Source organism: Thermochaetoides thermophila (genome assembly GCF_000221225.1).
Source record: "Thermochaetoides thermophila DSM 1495 unplaced genomic scaffold scf7180000011818, whole genome shotgun sequence".
Classification (NCBI taxonomy): domain Eukaryota; kingdom Fungi; phylum Ascomycota; class Sordariomycetes; order Sordariales; family Chaetomiaceae; genus Thermochaetoides; species Thermochaetoides thermophila.
The window spans coordinates 2,650,856-2,668,498 of record NW_006383034.1 but is presented as its reverse complement, the minus strand read 5'-3'; the positions used below and the strand labels follow the sequence as shown (position 1 = coordinate 2,668,498).

Here is a 17,643-nt window from a genome sequence, read left to right as displayed (position 1 = left end):
ATATTAACTTGGTGCCAACTTTGCATTCTGTGTCGACAGTAGTTAAACCAGGAAGTGCATTGACAAGTGTAGAAATTCAGAGATGAGAAAAAAAATGAAGTCACCCAAAATAACCGAGGGACTGCCACGCCCTTCCCCGCCATTGAACGCTGATACTCCCCCACACCCCATTCGATGCAGATATCAGGATGCTGCAGCCAGCTAAGCTAGGTATGTCACATGTTCCTCGGTCGTTGCAACTGTGAACTCAACAGGTGATCTATAAGTGTCACAGGGCTGTTCCCTTAGAACCTTAGCACCTTGCGGCCACATGGTTTGGCCACAAAAGGTATCTCAGGTAAAAAGTCTGTGGTGTCAACAGGAACTCCCGAACCTGTAACCTAGGCGGTTCCGTTGGTTCTTCAAAAGGGCTTCAACTACTTCAACGACATGGTCGATAACCGGTATCCGGACTCACATTTTAGCCCAAATGGTGAGTTTACCCAAGCAACATTCGTGGAATCCAGAACGATATGATTCTGTACCAAAGCAGCATTGCCTCGCTGTATTGTCGCGAAAAGAAAATTCGCCAGTGCTTCATAGCACGATAATTTTGACACAAGCATTCGAACTGTCAGGCAAAATAAGTTGATTGAGAAGCGGCTGAAATATCATCATGGTCACGCTCGTCATGAGCGAAGGAATTCTCGTCAATGCCAGATAAAGAATTTAAACCTCCCCCTTCTTTCCTCAATCATTAGGTAGATCATCCTCCTCATGAAATCGAGTCATTCCACTCAGGGTATCCTCCAGACAAAATAGAACCATCATTATCGCACAACATCACATCATATCATCTCCGACGCCGGTCCATCTCTGAACTCCAAGCCATGTTCATGATCGGAAAGCCATCATCATGAGTCGTGACAAATTGATTGCTTTTTGAAGCAGATGGCATTTAGCAGCAGCGCTTATACCACGAGCAAGTGAAGCCGCAGCAGCCGCGGGAGAAGCCACAGTAGAGATCGCCGCCGCGAAGAGTGAGCTCGGGGTCCTCGGTGCTCATGGGGTTGAGGGGCTTCTGTATGGTGTTAGTGTTCCATATCAGTCTGGGTCGTATCTTATCGGCTGCCATCCTTCAGATATCAATCCGTATTGTGCTGCCTTAGTTGATCCTAGCAACTTGACAAAACGCACTGGGGGAGCTGCAGAGTAGAAGAAGCACTCACCGGCTGAGAAGTAACAACCTGCGCATTCATCGCGCCGGCGCCGGTCTGCTCACTGTGCCCGTCAGCCAGAGGGAGAGGAGCGGGGTTAGACGCGGCGGCTTTCATCGGGGTTTGGCGGACGGGCTCCTGGGTGATCTGGGTCATTTTGGCTTTGATTTACTATTTTAAAGCTTTAATTCTGATTTCGAAGGTTGGAAAGATATTCGCGATGTTGAATGAAGGCAATGAACAACAACAAAAGTTGGGAGAGTTGGAGAGTGTGAGAGGTGAGGTGAGATGTGAGCCTTAAGTTTTCGCGTGGCTGGAGTCACCTAGCGGTCTTCAGCCCAGCCTCACCACGAGTGAAGCGCGTGTGGGGATTGGGGAGTGCCACGAGATCGACAGGGGGCCTTGTGCTGGGGAGGGAACCCCGGTTGATGCTGCCAAGAACCCTTCTGTGCCACAATGCGATCGTCAGAATCGATGTGCCGCGAGGCGGTGCAGCGTGCTGGGCCGCGAGAAGATGAGACGATGTTTTGGTCCGGTCTGGGACCGTCTGGCTGGCACACCGCCGGGTTGTGTGGAGTCGGTTCAGCCACGGTAGGAGGGCCCGTCCGGGTCCCAGGCCAAGGGCGTCGCGCTGGTGACTGTTGTTGGATGGCTTTGTAACCGTATCATGCATTGTATGTTGAATCTCCTATGTTACGTTCGCGTTCTGTGTATCATTGTACAAGACCTTTATCATACATGCTTCTCTGTTTTTGTCGTCCTATCCGTAGATGCCAGTCGCCAGTCTATCTGATGACCTGACTGAGCAACGAAGAAACCTCCCAAAGCCAGCCAGCGCCGACCAACCCCTTATCCAGATCATCCATCCAACTCTTTGCCTACTTATTATTACCGCTGCCACGTCCCCCATTCTCCCTCTCCTTCAACTTCCTCTCCATCGCAAGCGCAAACACCTTCTGCCACACCTCAAGCCAGCGCTCCTGCTGCGCAGTTGGCAGCTTACCGGGAGTGCGGAAGTTGCGCGTCAGGATCTCCTTCAGCCGGGCGCGCAAGCACTTGACCGCAAGCATAGTCTTCCAGTCGGGCAGCGCGAATCGTGCGCGGTTGCCGTCCAGCACGAAGACGCCTGAGAACATGTCTGCGCGGACGTCGCCGCAGAGCAGTACGATCGCGAACGGGTCGACGGCAGTCGTCTCGTGGGCGCGCGCGTCGTAGGCTCTGATGAGAGTTTGTCAGCGAATGTCTTTTCGGAGTAAATTAACAAGAAGATGACTTACGATTTGGACTGCATAATGTTGTAATAGCTCAACCACCGCAAGAGAGGAGCCTCACCACGCTTGCTCGGATGGTTGACGCTGGTCGGGTGAATGGTAATTGGCTTGTTATTACCGACATTGCGCAAGCCCTTGCTGTTACCATCGCGCACTAGAAGCTTGGGGTAAAAACTCCAAGCAATTACCGACTGCGCAACAACTTCGTTGTCGCTGTTGACGTCGACCCGCTTGGGCACCTCATACCATTGGTTACGCCGTCTACCGCTGAAGCGTAGCCTGTTAAGCGCCTGACGTTCTTCAGACGTGAGCTGCAGGAAGCCAGAGTCGGCGACAGCGACGAGCAGCTGGCCCTTGAGGTCCTCAATGCTAGCCAGTGCCTGTTCTGAAAGGAAGTTCTTACGGCAGAACTGGTACTCGGATGCACCGGGAGTCTGGCAGACACGCTTCCATGCCGTGTATGCGTTGTACGCTGTTAAAAGGTCGGAGTCACCCCTCCGAAACTGCATCCGGGCATTATCTGCCTGGGCACGCTGCCCGAAGGGGGCCTGGAACGGAGACTTGGATGATAGGATGGCAGCTACGGTGATGGCCATGTCGAGACACTTGAAGACCGCACCGAGCAAGATGAGCTTGCCTAAGAAGACGTCCAGTGGCAGACGAGCCAACTGGATACCAAGCGGCGTCAGCTCCTCTGTGTTGGCCGTCAGAGCCCTGACATCCACAAGTGCGTCGATAGCCCGACGGATGTTCTTGGCCGATGGCGGATCTAATGCCTGACTGAGGGTCTCCTCGATGCCGCCAAGATTGCACATCTTGACCCGGATAGCCAGGTCCTGGAGTGACAGTCGGAGCATCTCCGGAGTCTGCTGGTCGTTCATGAGGTGCTTATACCGGTATCTGGTGAAGAGATGGAAGCAGACACCTTCTTGGACACGGCCGGCACGGCCGCGACGCTGCTTGGCATTGGCGCGGGAAATGAAGGCATCAAGAAGCCTGGAAAGCTGTCGTCGATCGTCGAAACGCATTTCGCGATGCTTGCCCGTGTCGATCACACAGGTGACATCAGGGATTGTGATACCAGTCTCTGCAATGTTGGTGGCCAGGACAATCTTGCGCTGACCTCTCGGCAGAACCTGGAAGGCCTTCTCCTGATCCTCCGTGGCGATGGTTGAGTGCAGTGGGATAACAACCCACTCGTCGTCAGGCATGTTATCCTCGAGTCTGATGTCGCCATGCATCCTTTCATGGCGTCGTCTGGCCTCATCCTTGTGCGTCTTGAAGACAACCAGCCTGTCGTGTAGTTCTCGAATTTCTGCAATACCTGGCAAGAACACGAGTATCGAGTTGCTGAACATTTTGTATGGCGAGTCATCTTCGGAGATCTTATCGATTAATTGGATGATCAAATCGTATGGGATCTGGTACTCGTCCAATTGGGCTAAGGTGTTACGAGTCCTGGCTGAGTAACCTGCCTGGCTGAGCTCCTGGAGCAGCTCGGGCTTGGCCGACTCATCGACCTCGGGCTCTGCATCGTCGTCAATCTCCGTGATCCCGCCCAAGTTCTGCTCGTCCACAGTGTATCCAGTGTACTCGACCGCATCTTCCAGGTAGAGATCCTTGACAGGAAACGTCCGGCCCGGAACGCTCAGAACGGGAGCGCCACCGAAATAGTTGGAGAATTTCTCCGCGTCAACCGTAGCCGACATTAGGATGACCTTGAGGTCTTTTCTGCGGGCCAGTAGCTTCTTGAGCACAACGAGAAGGAAGTCACTGTCGATAGTGCGTTCGTGGACCTCGTCCAGCACCAGGTGAGTGATTTCCTGGAGGTCATTAGAGCCTTCCAGCATCCGCATGACGATACCAGTCGTGGCATAGACGAGTCGTGTCTCCCTGGCCACCTTTGCTTCGAGACGGATCGAGTAGCCAACGAGCGATCGATTTGTGCCGAGATCGTGTTTGTCTTCGCCCAGCTCTTCGCTGACACGACGCGCCAGCGAGATGGCCGAGATACGACGGGGTTCTGTGCAGTAAATCTTGCAAGGTTTTCCTTGAAGCAAGCAATGCTCCAGAAGGAACGCCGGTACCTGGGTACTCTTACCGCTGTCGAAGGTCAGTTGAAGCCTTATAGGAAGGATGGAGATGTGCGTACCAGCCCGTCTCACCGCAGATGATAACCACTTGCTCCCTTTCGACAATGTTAACGACATCTTGCTTGGCTTTCCACATGGGAAGCTCCTTGCGGTATTCCTGCATAATCTAGTCAGCCTATCCAAGACCTGTGCCCAAACTGGATTGCTGCTTACCAGCATCTTTTGGAACTTCGGCGTCTGGCTCTTCTGCAGCCAAATGTTTTGATAGTATTCAGGCTCGACCGCCTGGCGTCTGGCACGGTCTTGATCCGATTGGTCTGAATCGGTCTGATTCCTGGACTGCCCACGTCCCTTGAACCCTTGGACGAGTACGCCTTCTTCGAGTTCCTGTTCTACCCTCTTGCGGACAATGTCCCGAAGGTGCCTCAAGACATCACGATCAGCTTGATCCGCCTTGTTCTTCCTTGCCTCGGCCAGCTCCCCATAGAGATCTTTCCAGACCTGAGGGAGCCGGTTACCAGCTTTGTCCTCCTTTTCATTGGCAGAGGCGCCAAAGATGCCAAACAATGCGACTGTCGCGATATATGCCTCTGACTGCTTCTTGTCAGGGGCGGCAATAGACATCATCTTGTAGACGAACTGATTCGGTGAAGCAAACACTTCGACCTCACCCAGTTCGAGAGGAGTAGGAATCTCCTGTGGCTTCGACCAAATAATATTGACCGCATGGCGGTTCGCATAAGAAACATCAGATAGGAGGTGATATGAGATTTTGACTGAAGAGTCCCTGTTTGCTGTTAGTGGATCGTCTAGCTGCAGTAGCTAGCAGGGGCTGTATTGACCTTGACCGGCATGCGTCCTCGAGGACTCGCATAGGAGTGAGACCTGACCATTTACCAAAGTCCCGTATTGTGACTTTGACGCCATCTGCCCCATTCACGACTGTATTACTCTTCCCTGTTAAGGGGTCGACCTCATTAACAGGTAAGCTAGCAAACAAGTCAGCTAGCGCGCCGTCCTCATCCCCGGGTTGTTCTGCGAGAATCTCGGCGGCGATCCGTTCAGCCTCAGCATTAATTTCATCAGCGTCAGTTGGCGCCGGTGGTTCTTCAGCTGCTTTCTTCTTATTCTCATCAGCCTGCTTCTTGCGTTCCTCTGCCTTAGCGGCAGCATATTCCCTTTCCAGTTCTATCTTCTTTGTCCTCCACTGATTCTCGGCTACGCTCTTGTCAAACAGAACATCTTTCTCAATTCTGTCGATCTTGGCGAGCAAGAGGGCTTCCTCAGGGTCATCAGAGCTACTGTCCTTCTCCTGAGATCCCTTCTTTTTAGCTGCATCCTGGCGGGGGCGTTGAATGCGAAACAGCTTGGTTTTGCTTTCGAGCCACAAAGGAAGGAGTTGGTCAGGATCGATGTCTTCGTCAAATGTGACCGTTATTGTCGGCCGTTTGGGCGATGCCTGGCGAGACTTGTTCAGGGCACTACCCTTCATCTTGGACCCCAGCTTGGGGTCAATCTCGAATGGAGTGCCGCCTCTTGAAGCATCTGGAGTATCTGCTGGAGTATCTGGATCTGCAGTCAGAATACAATTTGCCAGGACCAGACATCGAAAAGCGCATGAACAATGGCACAAGATCCCTACCTGCTTGCGACTTGGACCCTGTCTTCCGACCAGAGTAGTCTGGCAGCTCTTCCAGGGAGCACTCTCTGGCGAACCAGTCGAGGACTTCTTCCAGTCCCCAGATTGATTCGCCCTTAACATTAAGCGAGATGTTGGGAGCGATGTCCAAAACATATTGCAGAGCCGGTTGAATGCGGTTGGAGGGCATTCCAGCCGCTTGCAGGGTCAGCTGCAGGGTCCACAGCTTGATGATGAGGTCTTCCTCCGGCGGGAGCCTACTAGTCGCGCCATCAGAGACGATCCCCGACGCTGCAAACCTGTTCTCAGCCTGGATGAGCTCCAGGATCTGGTCCATTAGCTCTGTCGGCAGCCATTTCTTCGGGTTGACCGTGTCCGCGCCGTTTCTCAGAATTCGCCGATCAGTTTCGAGTCTGCTCTTCTGCCTCTGGGCCAGTCGCCGCACGGTCTGACCGTACTTCTCGACCAGAAGCTGCAGTTCCGACTCCTCCAGTTGCTTCTCAAACTCTTCGGGACTCAATGCCTTCGCTGTCAGGGTGTTTTGGGCCGGCGTAGCACCCTTGGCCGAGTTGCTCGGCGGGACATCGTTCTTTGGAGGGGCATCTGTGTCGGCTGTCTTATTGTTGTTATTAAAACTACGGCTTTGAGCAGGTGTGCTTGCGGAAGAGGGAGCAGCCTCCGCGACTCTTGGCTTCGAGGCAATCGATGTTGTCGCAAACCCGCGGGCCGGATTCGAGACGGGCTTCTTGGATTTCTTTTTGGGAGCCATGACGACAAGAGTAGCAGCGAAGTAGCAAGCTAATTTGAGGGTCTTTTTTAGTAGAAGTGATGGGCAGCAAGAAGACTGGCGGGTGCGGCGATGGCACTACCGCCGTTGCTGTTTTGCGCCTTGCAGCGTCTAAGCTCCAGGCACGACAGCAAAAGATCGGGAGGAGTAATTCGAAATTTCATGCCCTTGCTCATCAGGTGAAGCATCCAGGTTTCCAGGTCCCAGTCGCACTCAGTGGCCCAGCTGAGGGTCCCAGTCGGCAGCGCAGTCAAACACTTGCAGCCTTGCAGGTCCAATAATGGACCCTTTCTGCTCGCGGGGAGTGTCACAGCCTGGCCGCAAAACGGGGTCTTGGAATACCACCGCCTGCCGTTTCAGGAGCTGGACCCCACCTCGAGCTTCGAGGCTTTTATGTTATTTTGACTGTGTTATTATTCGCGGCAGCTACCCATAGTTAGCATTGCAGATTGCTGGAATTCTAATGAAACAATAAACGAAACATCGTACGAGAAGTTTAAGACTTGGAGAAGTGTCTTGTAACTAGCTATAGTCAAAATCGTCTGTTTTTGGGCTGCTGGGCAACCAGCTAGAGGTGGAATATTAAAGATGAAAGGCGCAGCTAGAAGCGGAAATTCGGCCAGTGTTTTTAGCAGCCCTGCAGCCCTCGCGGGGCCCGCTCTTCCAGAAGGCCCCGCAGCAAAGCACTGCAGCAGTGGAAGGCTCAAAATCACCGCCCAAACGACACAGCTGCCATCACGGTTGCTGCCAGCTGCTTGCTGACTCTAAGCCCGGCACCATCTTTTCCCACACACTTAGCGGCCTCTGCCGCCCAACAATGTTATCATACGACCCGATGCCCACACAGGAACCACAACACAATGTCTGAACCCGTCGCCAACGATGCCGCGCCGGGCAGCTTCGACCTGGAGCAGGCCAGGACTGCCTTGACGTCGTCCTCAACCACGGTCCGAATCGCCCAGCTGCGCGCAATTGACGAGAAGATATCGCATAACTGTACGTGCTAGACATCCCTGGATGCGTCTTGTTGGTGTTATCACTGAAATGGTGTTACCGTCTCTCAAACAAGGCTGGCTAACTCTCTGCCCCGCCAGCCCTTGACCGGCCAGCCCTTCTTGGCCTGCTGAAGGTCCTCTTTTGGACCCATACCTTCTACGCCGACCGTCCGTCTCGCCGGGCTGTTCAGAAATGCCTGACATCGATCACAAAGTGCTCTGAAGCCGAGTCCTTCGTGCCCCCACTCGTTGCAGCCATCCGCCAAGAGGCTCAGAAGCAGGCTATCGCCCAAGCCAACTCCTTTGCCCTAGTAGAATGGTGCAGCTTGCTTATCCAGAACCTCGCCGGTACTTCGTTGTGGGAAAAGTGTAGCAAAGACCTCGTGCTCGCGACCGCCGATGCCCTGGAGAAGTCGTTGCAGCCGACAGCAAGGGGGTCAGTAGGCCATTCAGCCCTGGTTATTACCCGGAGAGGGTTCCGGAAGCTCGTTCAAGCCGATCAAGCGGCCGTAAGCACGGCGATCGGAGTTCTTGCCGCGAAGGATGCCAAGCCGACGGCAAAGAACTCGGTGCTGCTTGGCGTTATTGCTGGCGTCTGCGCTCGACAGCCGGAAGCTAAGGCTGTCGTGGAGGACCTTAAAGGCCAATACTTCACTTTCTACGCTCGCGAGATCATTGGCTCTCGAACAGCGCTGCCGTCACACATCGCTGATGGCCTTCACGACTTCTTTGCCGCCTTTGTCTCCCTGGAGGACCTCGACAAGGAGGTCTTCCCGGCTATCGAGAAGGGTTTGCTGCGTGCGCCAGAGGTTGTGCTGAATGACCTCATCACTCCTTTGGTCAAGGCACTTCCCAAACTCGACCTGTCCAAGGCTCTGAACAGCCGCTTTGTTAAACCCCTGCTCTCCAACATCAAGTCTTCCAACGCTGTTATTCGCAGTGGAGCCGTCAGGGCTTTTCGGGAGATTGCTACTGTATGCCGGGATTTTGCGGATCTGGAGAAGACTGCAGATGAAGTGCTTGGCCCTCTGAAGACCAACAAGTTGGCTTCTGCGGATCACAGGGTGTTGCATTCTGAGATGCTAAGCGGACTGCCGCTGTCGGCATCTATTGCTACTAAGATTGCCACAGGCCTTCCTGCTGTCACAAGTAAAGAGGCTAACGAGGCAGCTTTGAGTGCCGAGACCCTCGCGCTGAACGCCAGTGCTCTGTTCCTCCTCCGGACTCCGGAGGTGCCTAAGGCGCTTCTTGATGCGTATGTAAAGGGCTTGGGTGACAAGAAGGTATCCTCTCGGCGGATATGGATCCTCCGTACGGGTGATCTGTTGCAAGCCTTTGCCCAGGAAGCTGAGCTTCCAGCTGGCTTTGTGGCCTTTGCCGAGGCTGTCGTGCCGTCACTTCTTACTATCTTTAACGAGGTTGTGGCGAATCCTACTGCCGCTGTCCAAAGTGGACTTGTTACTGGCGCCCTGGTGGTGGCTGGCCTTTCGGGCCTGCTCCAACGGCTCGAGAACGCGAACATCCAGGCCCTGCTAAAGAAAGCGGCTGTCCAGAAGAACAGCCTTATACTCGATCCGAAGCCTTCTTTTGTGCTGAGCCAGCGTCTATACAGCAAGTATCCTGAAGATGATTTGAAGTGGTTCTGCCGCGCTTTGTCTGCCATCGTGGAGGGTTTGCTCTCCAGTAGCGACGCGATCAAGCTTGCTTGGACTCAGGCCTTTATCTTCCTTATCTGCTCTGCCACAACTCCTTCTGCTGTCCGCAGGCAAGCCATTGATGCCCTCTCTGATCTTTCTGCACGTTCTCTTAAGCCTGGATGCCAATTTGTGGCTACGGAGATTATTAAGGGCCTGTGGCACTGGATCGCAACCAGCGAAGCTGCCGAGAAGGAGAGCGCCGCAGTGCTGGCTAAGTCAGGCACGTCGAACCTTCACCTAGTGCTAAAAGCGATCTGCCTTAGCCCGGCTGAGCTCAATCGGAGATCAGGCGGTGATGTTGACAAGGCGCAGCTCCAGGCTCAGATGTGCTCTCTCCTTGTGTTGGCAAAGCAGCAGCTCATTCCACGCGCTAGCTGGATTGATCTCTGCTTGAAGGTTCAGGTTGACCCTGGCCAACTCGCAAAGGACCATGAAGATGCACTGATCGATGAAATCGTCCGGTGCACCGGCCATGAACAAAAGGTAAGCTTGAGTCCCATCCTATTTCTCTGATACGTTTTGCTAACAGACACAGTCCGAAGCTACGAAGCAGGCAGCCTACAGTGCTGCTGCCGAGCTTGTCTTTGTCTCCCCTGAGAACATGACCTCTCGGATCGTTGCTCTTATCCAAGACGACCTTGATGCTGCTGTAGTGTCAACAGTTGGCCCACTCGAAGCGGCCATCTTCCGCACTCCTGAGGGCACGACGTTTGTTGATGTCCTGGCCAAGAGGCAGAATGTGGTTCCGAACAAAAACGTCAAGGACTATGATTTGCTCAAGTGGGAAGAAGAACTCAGGCAACAGCTGGCTGAGAAGAAGGGCATACAAAAGAAGCTTACGGCTGAGGAACAGGCAAAGGTCAGTGCACAGCTCAAGAAGGAGGCCGAGATCCGTGAGAACGTTCGCAAGATTGCTGCCAAACTTCTCCGCGGGTTTGGTGTCGTCAAGGCTCTTGCTACTGGGCCGCCGACGGATGCTACCCGCTGGATGGGTGCTGCCGTTTCTTCGACTTTGGCCGCCATCAATGCTGGCGCTACCCGCATCACTGGTGAGACTGGGCCACTGGCTTTCGTTTCTCTGTCTGAGCAGATCACCTCTCGCATCGGATCTTTCATTCGTCCCTTCATGGGTGTGGCTACTCTGCGCGCCTATGAGGTGACGGCTCTTCCAGAGAACCTGACGGAGGAGCCGTTCGAGGAGCTCATCACCCGTGTGCTGTACCGTTTGCGCTTCGTGGGCGAGCAACGTCCTCTCGACACTGTCAGCCTGATCTACGTCCTTCCGCTTGTTCTCTACGTGCTCGAGAAAGGTGGCTTCGCCAAGGACGCTGATGAGAAGGATGCTCAGCTGGTTCTTGCCATTGAGATCCTGTCTTTTCATACCGATGTCGCTTTTGACGAGGCTCTTCCTCGCGCTGAGATTCTGTCCAGCCTGATCTCGTCTATGCAGAAGTACAGCCAGCACTACAAGATCCTCAAGGACTGCTTCTCGGACATGGTCCGCTGTATCGCCCCGAATATCAGCCCTGCCGAGATTGGCGTCCTGGCTCGTGGCGCAATTGTTCCACAGACGAGCGTCCGGACTGCCGTGCTGCAGGCTATCAGCGCCGATGTCGACATGAGCGATGTCAACGCTTCTGAGGAGATCTGGCTCGCCTGCCACGACGATATTGATGAGAACGCTGAGCTCGGCCGTGAAATTTGGGAGGAGAGCGAGTGGAAGACCTCCGAGGAGCTGGGGCATAAGATGATTCCTTACCTGGAGAGCAAGGATGTTCAACTACGTCGTGCTGCTGCTAAGTCTCTTGCAGAGGTCGCTGGTCAGCATCCTGATGTGGTGGCACCTATCCTTGAGAAGCTGCGCGAGTCTTACGTTGAGCTGGCCAAGCCGCGTGTGCAACAGCTGGATGAGTTTGGTATGCCCAAGAAGATGGATCTCTCCGATCCTTGGGAGGCTCGCCATGGTATCGCTCTTGCCTTCAAGGGTCTTGCTCCTCACCTCGAGAAGCGCCAGCTCGAGCCCTACTTCAACTTCCTCATCGAGCAGGGTCCTTTGGGTGACCAGAGTGCTGGTGTCCGTGCTGAGATGCTCGAGGCTGCTAACATGACCATCGAGATCCACGGCAAGGAGATCCTTGACCGCCTGATGAAGACATTTGAGAAGGTCCTTGAAGCCCCTGACAAGAACTCGGAAGCAGCTGACCGTGTCAACGAGGCTGTCATCATCATGTACGGTGCACTTGCTCGCCATTTGAAGCCGGGTGATAAGAAGATCCCGGTTGTTATCGAGCGGTTACTTGCCACTCTCAGCACACCTTCGGAAGCTGTGCAGTATGCCATTGCTGAGTGCCTGCCCCCTCTTGTCCGCACCTGTGCCGACAAGTCGTCCAAGTACTTCGATGAAATGATGGAGATCCTCTTGACGTCCAAGAAGTACTCCGAGCAGCGCGGTGCGGCATATGGTCTGGCTGGCCTTGTGCTCGGCCGGGGTATCAATGTCCTTAAGGAGTATCGCATCATGACCCAGCTCAACTCCGCGCTGGAGAACAAGAAGGAAATCCGTCAGCGTGAGTCAGCTATGATTGCTTACGAGCTCCTGTCTACCATCCTTGGCCGTCTGTTCGAGCCATACGTCATCCAGATCGTGCCACAGCTACTGGCTGGCTTCGGTGATGGCAATGCCGATGTCCGTGAAGCTGCTTTGGCGGCGGCCAAGGCCTGCTTCGCGAAGCTCAGCTCGTACGGTGTTAAGCAGATCCTCCCGACGCTCCTTAATGGTCTTGATGATGACCAATGGCGTAGCAAGAAGGGTGCCTGCGACCTACTTGGTGCCATGGCTTACCTTGATCCTCAGCAGCTTGCCCAGAACTTGCCCGAGATCATCCCACCTCTGACGGCCGTGCTCAATGACAGTCACAAAGAAGTGCGGGCAGCTGCCAACAGGAGCTTGAAGCGCTTCGGCGAGGTCATCACCAACCCTGAAATCAAGAGTCTCATCGATATTCTCCTCAAGGCCCTTAGCGACCCAACCAAGTACACCGACGACGCCTTGGATGCCCTCATCAAGGTCCAGTTCGTGCATTACCTCGATGCGCCGTCCCTGGCTCTCGTCAGCCGGATCCTTCAGCGTGGTTTGGGCGACCGGTCCAACACCAAGCGCAAGGCTTCCCAGGTTATCGGCAGTCTGGCGCATCTCACCGAGCGCAAGGATCTTATTGCTCACCTGCCGGTGCTCGTGGCCGGCCTCAAGGTTGCTGTCGTGGACCCTGTTCCGACTACACGCGCCACGGCTTCTCGTGCTCTTGGGTCGCTTGTCGAAAAGCTGGGTGAGGATGCTTTACCGGATCTCATTCCCAATCTCATGCAGACCCTCAAGTCCGACACCAGCGCTGGCGACCGCCTTGGCTCTGCTCAGGCTCTCAGCGAGGTCCTCGCTGGTCTGGGTACTTCGAGACTGGAGGAGACCCTGCCAACCATCCTGCAGAACGTCGAGTCCCCCAAGCCTGCCGTTCGCGAAGGTTTCATGTCGTTGTTCATCTTCTTGCCCGTCTGCTTCGGTAACAGCTTTGCCAATTATCTCGGAAAGATCATTCCTCCAATCCTTTCTGGCTTGGCCGATGATGTCGAGTCCATTCGAGAGACAGCTTTGCGTGCAGGTCGTCTGTTGGTCAAGAACTTCGCTGTTCGCGCTGTCGACTTGCTGCTGCCTGAGCTCGAGCGTGGCTTGGCCGATGACAACTACCGCATTCGTCTCAGCTCCGTGGAGCTTGTTGGTGATCTTCTCTTCAACCTTGCTGGTGTTAAGGCCTCGGCAAACAAGGAAGAAGACGAGGCGGATCAGGATATTACCAAGGAAGCTGGTGCTTCTCTACGCGAGGTTCTTGGAGAGGAGAAGCGCAACAAGATTCTCTCGGCTTTGTACGTGTGCCGTTGCGATACCGCAGGCGCCGTCCGCGCTGCTGCTGTCACTGTCTGGAAGCAGCTTGTTCACAGCCCAAGAACACTCAAGGAGCTCGTGCCTACGCTCACCCAGCTGCTCATCAAGCGCCTTGGCAGCTCCAATATGGAGCACAAGGTCATCGCTAGCAACGCTTTGGGCGAGCTCATCAAGAAGGCCGGCGATGGCGTCCTGGCTACGCTGCTCCCTACTCTTGAGGAGGGCTTGCAGACGTCCCGGGATGTCAACGCCAAGCAGGGTATCTGCCTTGCTCTCAAGGAGCTCATCTCCTCGGCTTCTCCAGAGGCTCTCGAGGACCACGAGAAGACTCTCATCTCGGTTGTTCGTACGGCGCTCACCGACTCCGACTCGGATGTCCGCGAAGCCGCTGCAGAAGCGTTCGACTCGCTGCAGCAGATCATTGGTAAACGGGCTATCGACCAGGTTCTGCCCTTCCTCCTTAACTTGCTCCGCTCCGAGGAGGAGGCGAACAACGCTCTGGCGGCCTTGCTTACACTGCTTACCGAGCCTACTCGGGCCAACATCATCTTGCCCAACCTCATCCCTACCCTCATCACGCCGCCCATTTCGGCTTTCAATGCCAAGGCTCTGGCTTCGTTGTCCAAGGTGGCTGGTGCTGCTATGAACAGGCGCCTGCCCAACATCATCAATTCTCTTATGGACAACATTGTCGGCTGCGCCGACGAGACCCTCCGCGAGGAGCTGGACACTTCGTTCGATACTGTCATACTGTCTATTGACGACACCGATGGTCTTAACGTGGTCATGAACGTACTGCTTCAGCTCATCAAGCACGAAGACCACCGCAAAAGAGCAGCTACCGGCCGTCACCTCGCCAAATTCTTCTCTGCTGCTACCGTCAACTACTCGAGGTACAACCAGGACATCATTCGTGCTCTGCTTATCTCCTTCGATGACAAGGACATGGAGGTTGTCAAGGCCTCGTGGAACGCGCTCAACGAGTTCACCAAGCGGCTTAAGAAGGAGGAGATGGAGGGCCTGGTCATCTCAACCCGCCAGACGCTGCTCCAAGTTGGCGTGGCCGGCCGCGAGCTGGCTGGTTTCGAGCTGCCGAAGGGCATCAACGCCATCCTACCTATCTTCTTGCAGGGTCTCATGAACGGTACTGCCGAGCAGAGAGTAGCAGCCGCTTTAGGCATCTCGGATATCGTCGACAGGACGACCGAGGCCTCACTCAAGCCATTCGTCACGCAAATCACGGGTCCGCTTATTCGTGTTGTCTCGGAGCGTTCGACGGAGGTCAGATCGGCCATTCTGCTTACCCTCAACCATCTGCTCGAGAAGATGCCTACCGCGCTCAAGCCGTTCTTGCCACAGCTCCAGCGCACATTTGCCAAATCCCTTGCAGATACTTCGAGCGAGATCTTGCGCAGCCGCGCAGCTCGTGCCCTGGGCACCCTCATCAAGTACACGCCGCGTGTTGATCCACTGATTGCTGAGCTTGTTACCGGCTCCAAGACGACGGATGCCGGTGTCAAGACGGCCATGCTCAAGGCCCTCTACGAGGTCATCAGCAAGGCGGGCTCCAACATGGGCGAGAGCTCGCGTGCAGCTGTCTTGGGCCTGATTGACATGGAGCCTGATGAGAATGACAAGGCCATGACCATTACGAACGCTAAGCTGTTTGGCGCGCTGATGAAGAACGTCCCGGCTGATATGGCCGTTGGCCTGCTTAAGAATAGGGTCATGGTCAGGGAGTTTACTACCTCGAGTGTGCTTGCGCTCAATGCTGTGCTCCTGGAAAGCCCTAGCTCGCTGCTAGACTCGCCGCTGGCGGAGGACCTGCCGGAGCTGCTGTGCCAGGGCATCGAAAGCAAAGATGTAAGTTGAACCTACCAGTCTGTAGGTACGTAATCTAGAACTAACATCAATTCCAGGCCTTCATCGCCGACAACTTCATCATGGCTACCGGCAAGTACCTCCTCCACGACTCACCTAAGGCGTTCGAGACGACCAAGGCCATCTTCACCAGCCTTGCCAAGCTCATCCCACCCGGCAATCCCGGTGACTCGCGCCGCTTGTCCCTCGTCCTGGTCCGCACGATGGCTCGCAAGCAACCCGACATGGTGCGCCCGCACCTGTCGCTACTCGCGCCGCCAATCTTCTCGTCCGTCCGGGACATGGTTATCCCCGTCAAATTGGCGGCCGAGGCAGCCTTCGTGCAGCTGTTTGCTGTCGCGGATGAGGAAAGCAAGGTGTTTGACAAGTGGATTACGGCCGCGACGGATTTGGCGCCTAATGTCAAGCGGAGCATGCAGGATTACTTTAAGCGTGTGACGCTCAGGCTGGGTGCCCAGGCTAGGGAGAGGAGAGAGGCTGAAGGCGGTGCTGGAACACTTGGTTTGTCGGCTGATGAGGTGGAGGATGAGAAGGAGCTTATGGCGGTTGGGAAGGTAGATGTTGGGTCGGATTTGTTCTCCGAGTGAAAGAATGTAGGTGTTAGTGGAATAGTATTTTGTAGCTGTGATGTCAAATACAAAACAAAAAGGGCTCAGGAGAAGAGGAGCTTCTGGATGTGACTACAGAAAATGGATCAAGAGGCATGCATGGTCAGCACCAGGAGAGAGAAGGCACTCAAAAGGAGGGACAAGCCGGGGTCCTGCTGAGATATTCATCTCCGTTGTTAACATTTTGTATCATTTGGATTCAATATCTGAGCTCTGGCTTGCGGAGCACTCTTACACCCCTTGGCTAACTGTTGCTATTTGTCAACATTGTCTGGAGCCTCGGGTCTCTTGGAACCGCAACCCGGAAAAGCTCAAAAAGCCGAGAGCACAGAGTGAAGTGGACCCCGGGCCAGTACCACTAAAGACTGTGGCACGTGCTAGGGTGCGTGATTCTCATAGCCCTCGCCCAATCGCAATCCTCGTATTGGCCCCACCAGGGAAACCCACAAACTGGCGCTCGAGAAATTCTGACGGCAAACTTCCCCTCAGCGGAAATCCAAACCCATCGACAACCTCGAGATACTAACCATCTACAGCAGAAATCATTCAAGATGTGAGTGCCCTGATATACCCCTCGTTGACACAGAGGAAAGAGTAGGATCTTGCAGGATGATATTTTTCGCTGGAATCGCGGTGAAATCGATGGATTTTTGGCATAGAGAAGAGCAGGCATCATCAGTGCACCAACGATCCTCTCCCGACAACTGCATCATCGCCATCACCACTCCGACAATCGTCACCCTGCATCATGCATTCCCCCATCGCCATCGAAATTTTCACGGAGATCACAGGGAGAGTCGAAAACACAGACATGCTGACTGGTGTCCGGCTGTAGGGTTAACCTGAGGACCCAGAAGCGCCTGGCGGCGTCGGTGTTGGGCTGCGGCGAGGGCAAAGTTTGGCTGGACCCCAACGAGGTCAGCGAGATTTCGAACGCCAACTCCCGCCAGAGCATCCGCAAGCTCGTCGCCGATGGCCTCATCATCAAGAAGCCTGTGACGATGCACTCGCGCTCCCGCGCGCGCGAGCTCAACCTTGCTCGCCGCATCGGCCGCCACCGCGGCTTCGGTAAGCGCAAGGGTACCGCTGATGCCCGTATGCCTCAGTACGTAGTCCACCCATATCGATTAGAAATGGATAGAGGAACGCGGAGTCCTAACACATTGCCACAGGCAGGTCCTCTGGATGCGCCGCCAGCGCGTCCTCCGCCGCCTCCTGGTCAAGTACCGCGCCAGCGGCAAGATTGACAAGCACCTCTACCACGAGCTTTACCACCTCGCCAAGGGTAACACCTTCAAGCACAAGCGCGCGCTTGTCGAGCACGTATGTTCTTAGAGACAATTCGAGGCTGGAGGGTAATTCGCGCTAACTGGGTGACTACAGATCCACCGTGCTAAGGCTGAGAAGGCCCGTGAGAGGCAGATTAAGGAGGAGATGGACGCCAAGCGCGCGCGGACTAAGGCTGCTCGCGAGCGCAAGCAGGAGAGGCAGGCGGCAAAGCGGAACGCTCTTCTGGGCGAGGAGGAGGAGTCCAAGTAG

General features: G+C 54.8%; 3 protein-coding genes across 3 annotated transcripts; 1 reads left to right on the top strand and 2 right to left on the bottom strand.

The window, feature by feature from the left end:
* Positions 1-937: 937 nt before the first annotated feature.
* On the bottom strand, positions 938-1,352 carry CTHT_0047100 (uncharacterized protein; the record flags this gene model as incomplete). The annotated part of the gene is made up of 2 exons (XM_006695018.1): positions 938-1,060; positions 1,209-1,352. The coding sequence occupies 2 exons, from the start codon at positions 1,350-1,352 to the stop codon at positions 938-940; spliced, it is 267 nt and encodes an 88-aa protein (XP_006695081.1).
* Positions 1,353-2,074: 722 nt separating this feature from the next.
* On the bottom strand, positions 2,075-6,968 carry CTHT_0047090 (uncharacterized protein; the record flags this gene model as incomplete). The annotated part of the gene is made up of 6 exons (XM_006695017.1): positions 2,075-2,414; positions 2,474-4,490; positions 4,633-4,717; positions 4,774-5,347; positions 5,409-6,126; positions 6,203-6,968. 6 exons carry the CDS (start codon positions 6,966-6,968, stop codon positions 2,075-2,077), a joined length of 4,500 nt encoding a protein of 1,499 aa, XP_006695080.1.
* An 878-nt stretch (positions 6,969-7,846) lies between these two features.
* Positions 7,847-17,643, top strand: CTHT_0047080 (uncharacterized protein; the record flags this gene model as incomplete). The annotated part of the gene is made up of 9 exons (XM_006695016.1): positions 7,847-7,982; positions 8,081-10,161; positions 10,214-15,478; positions 15,535-16,050; positions 16,382-16,486; positions 16,641-16,657; positions 16,940-17,209; positions 17,277-17,427; positions 17,488-17,643. 9 exons carry the CDS (start codon positions 7,847-7,849, stop codon positions 17,641-17,643), a joined length of 8,697 nt encoding a protein of 2,898 aa, XP_006695079.1.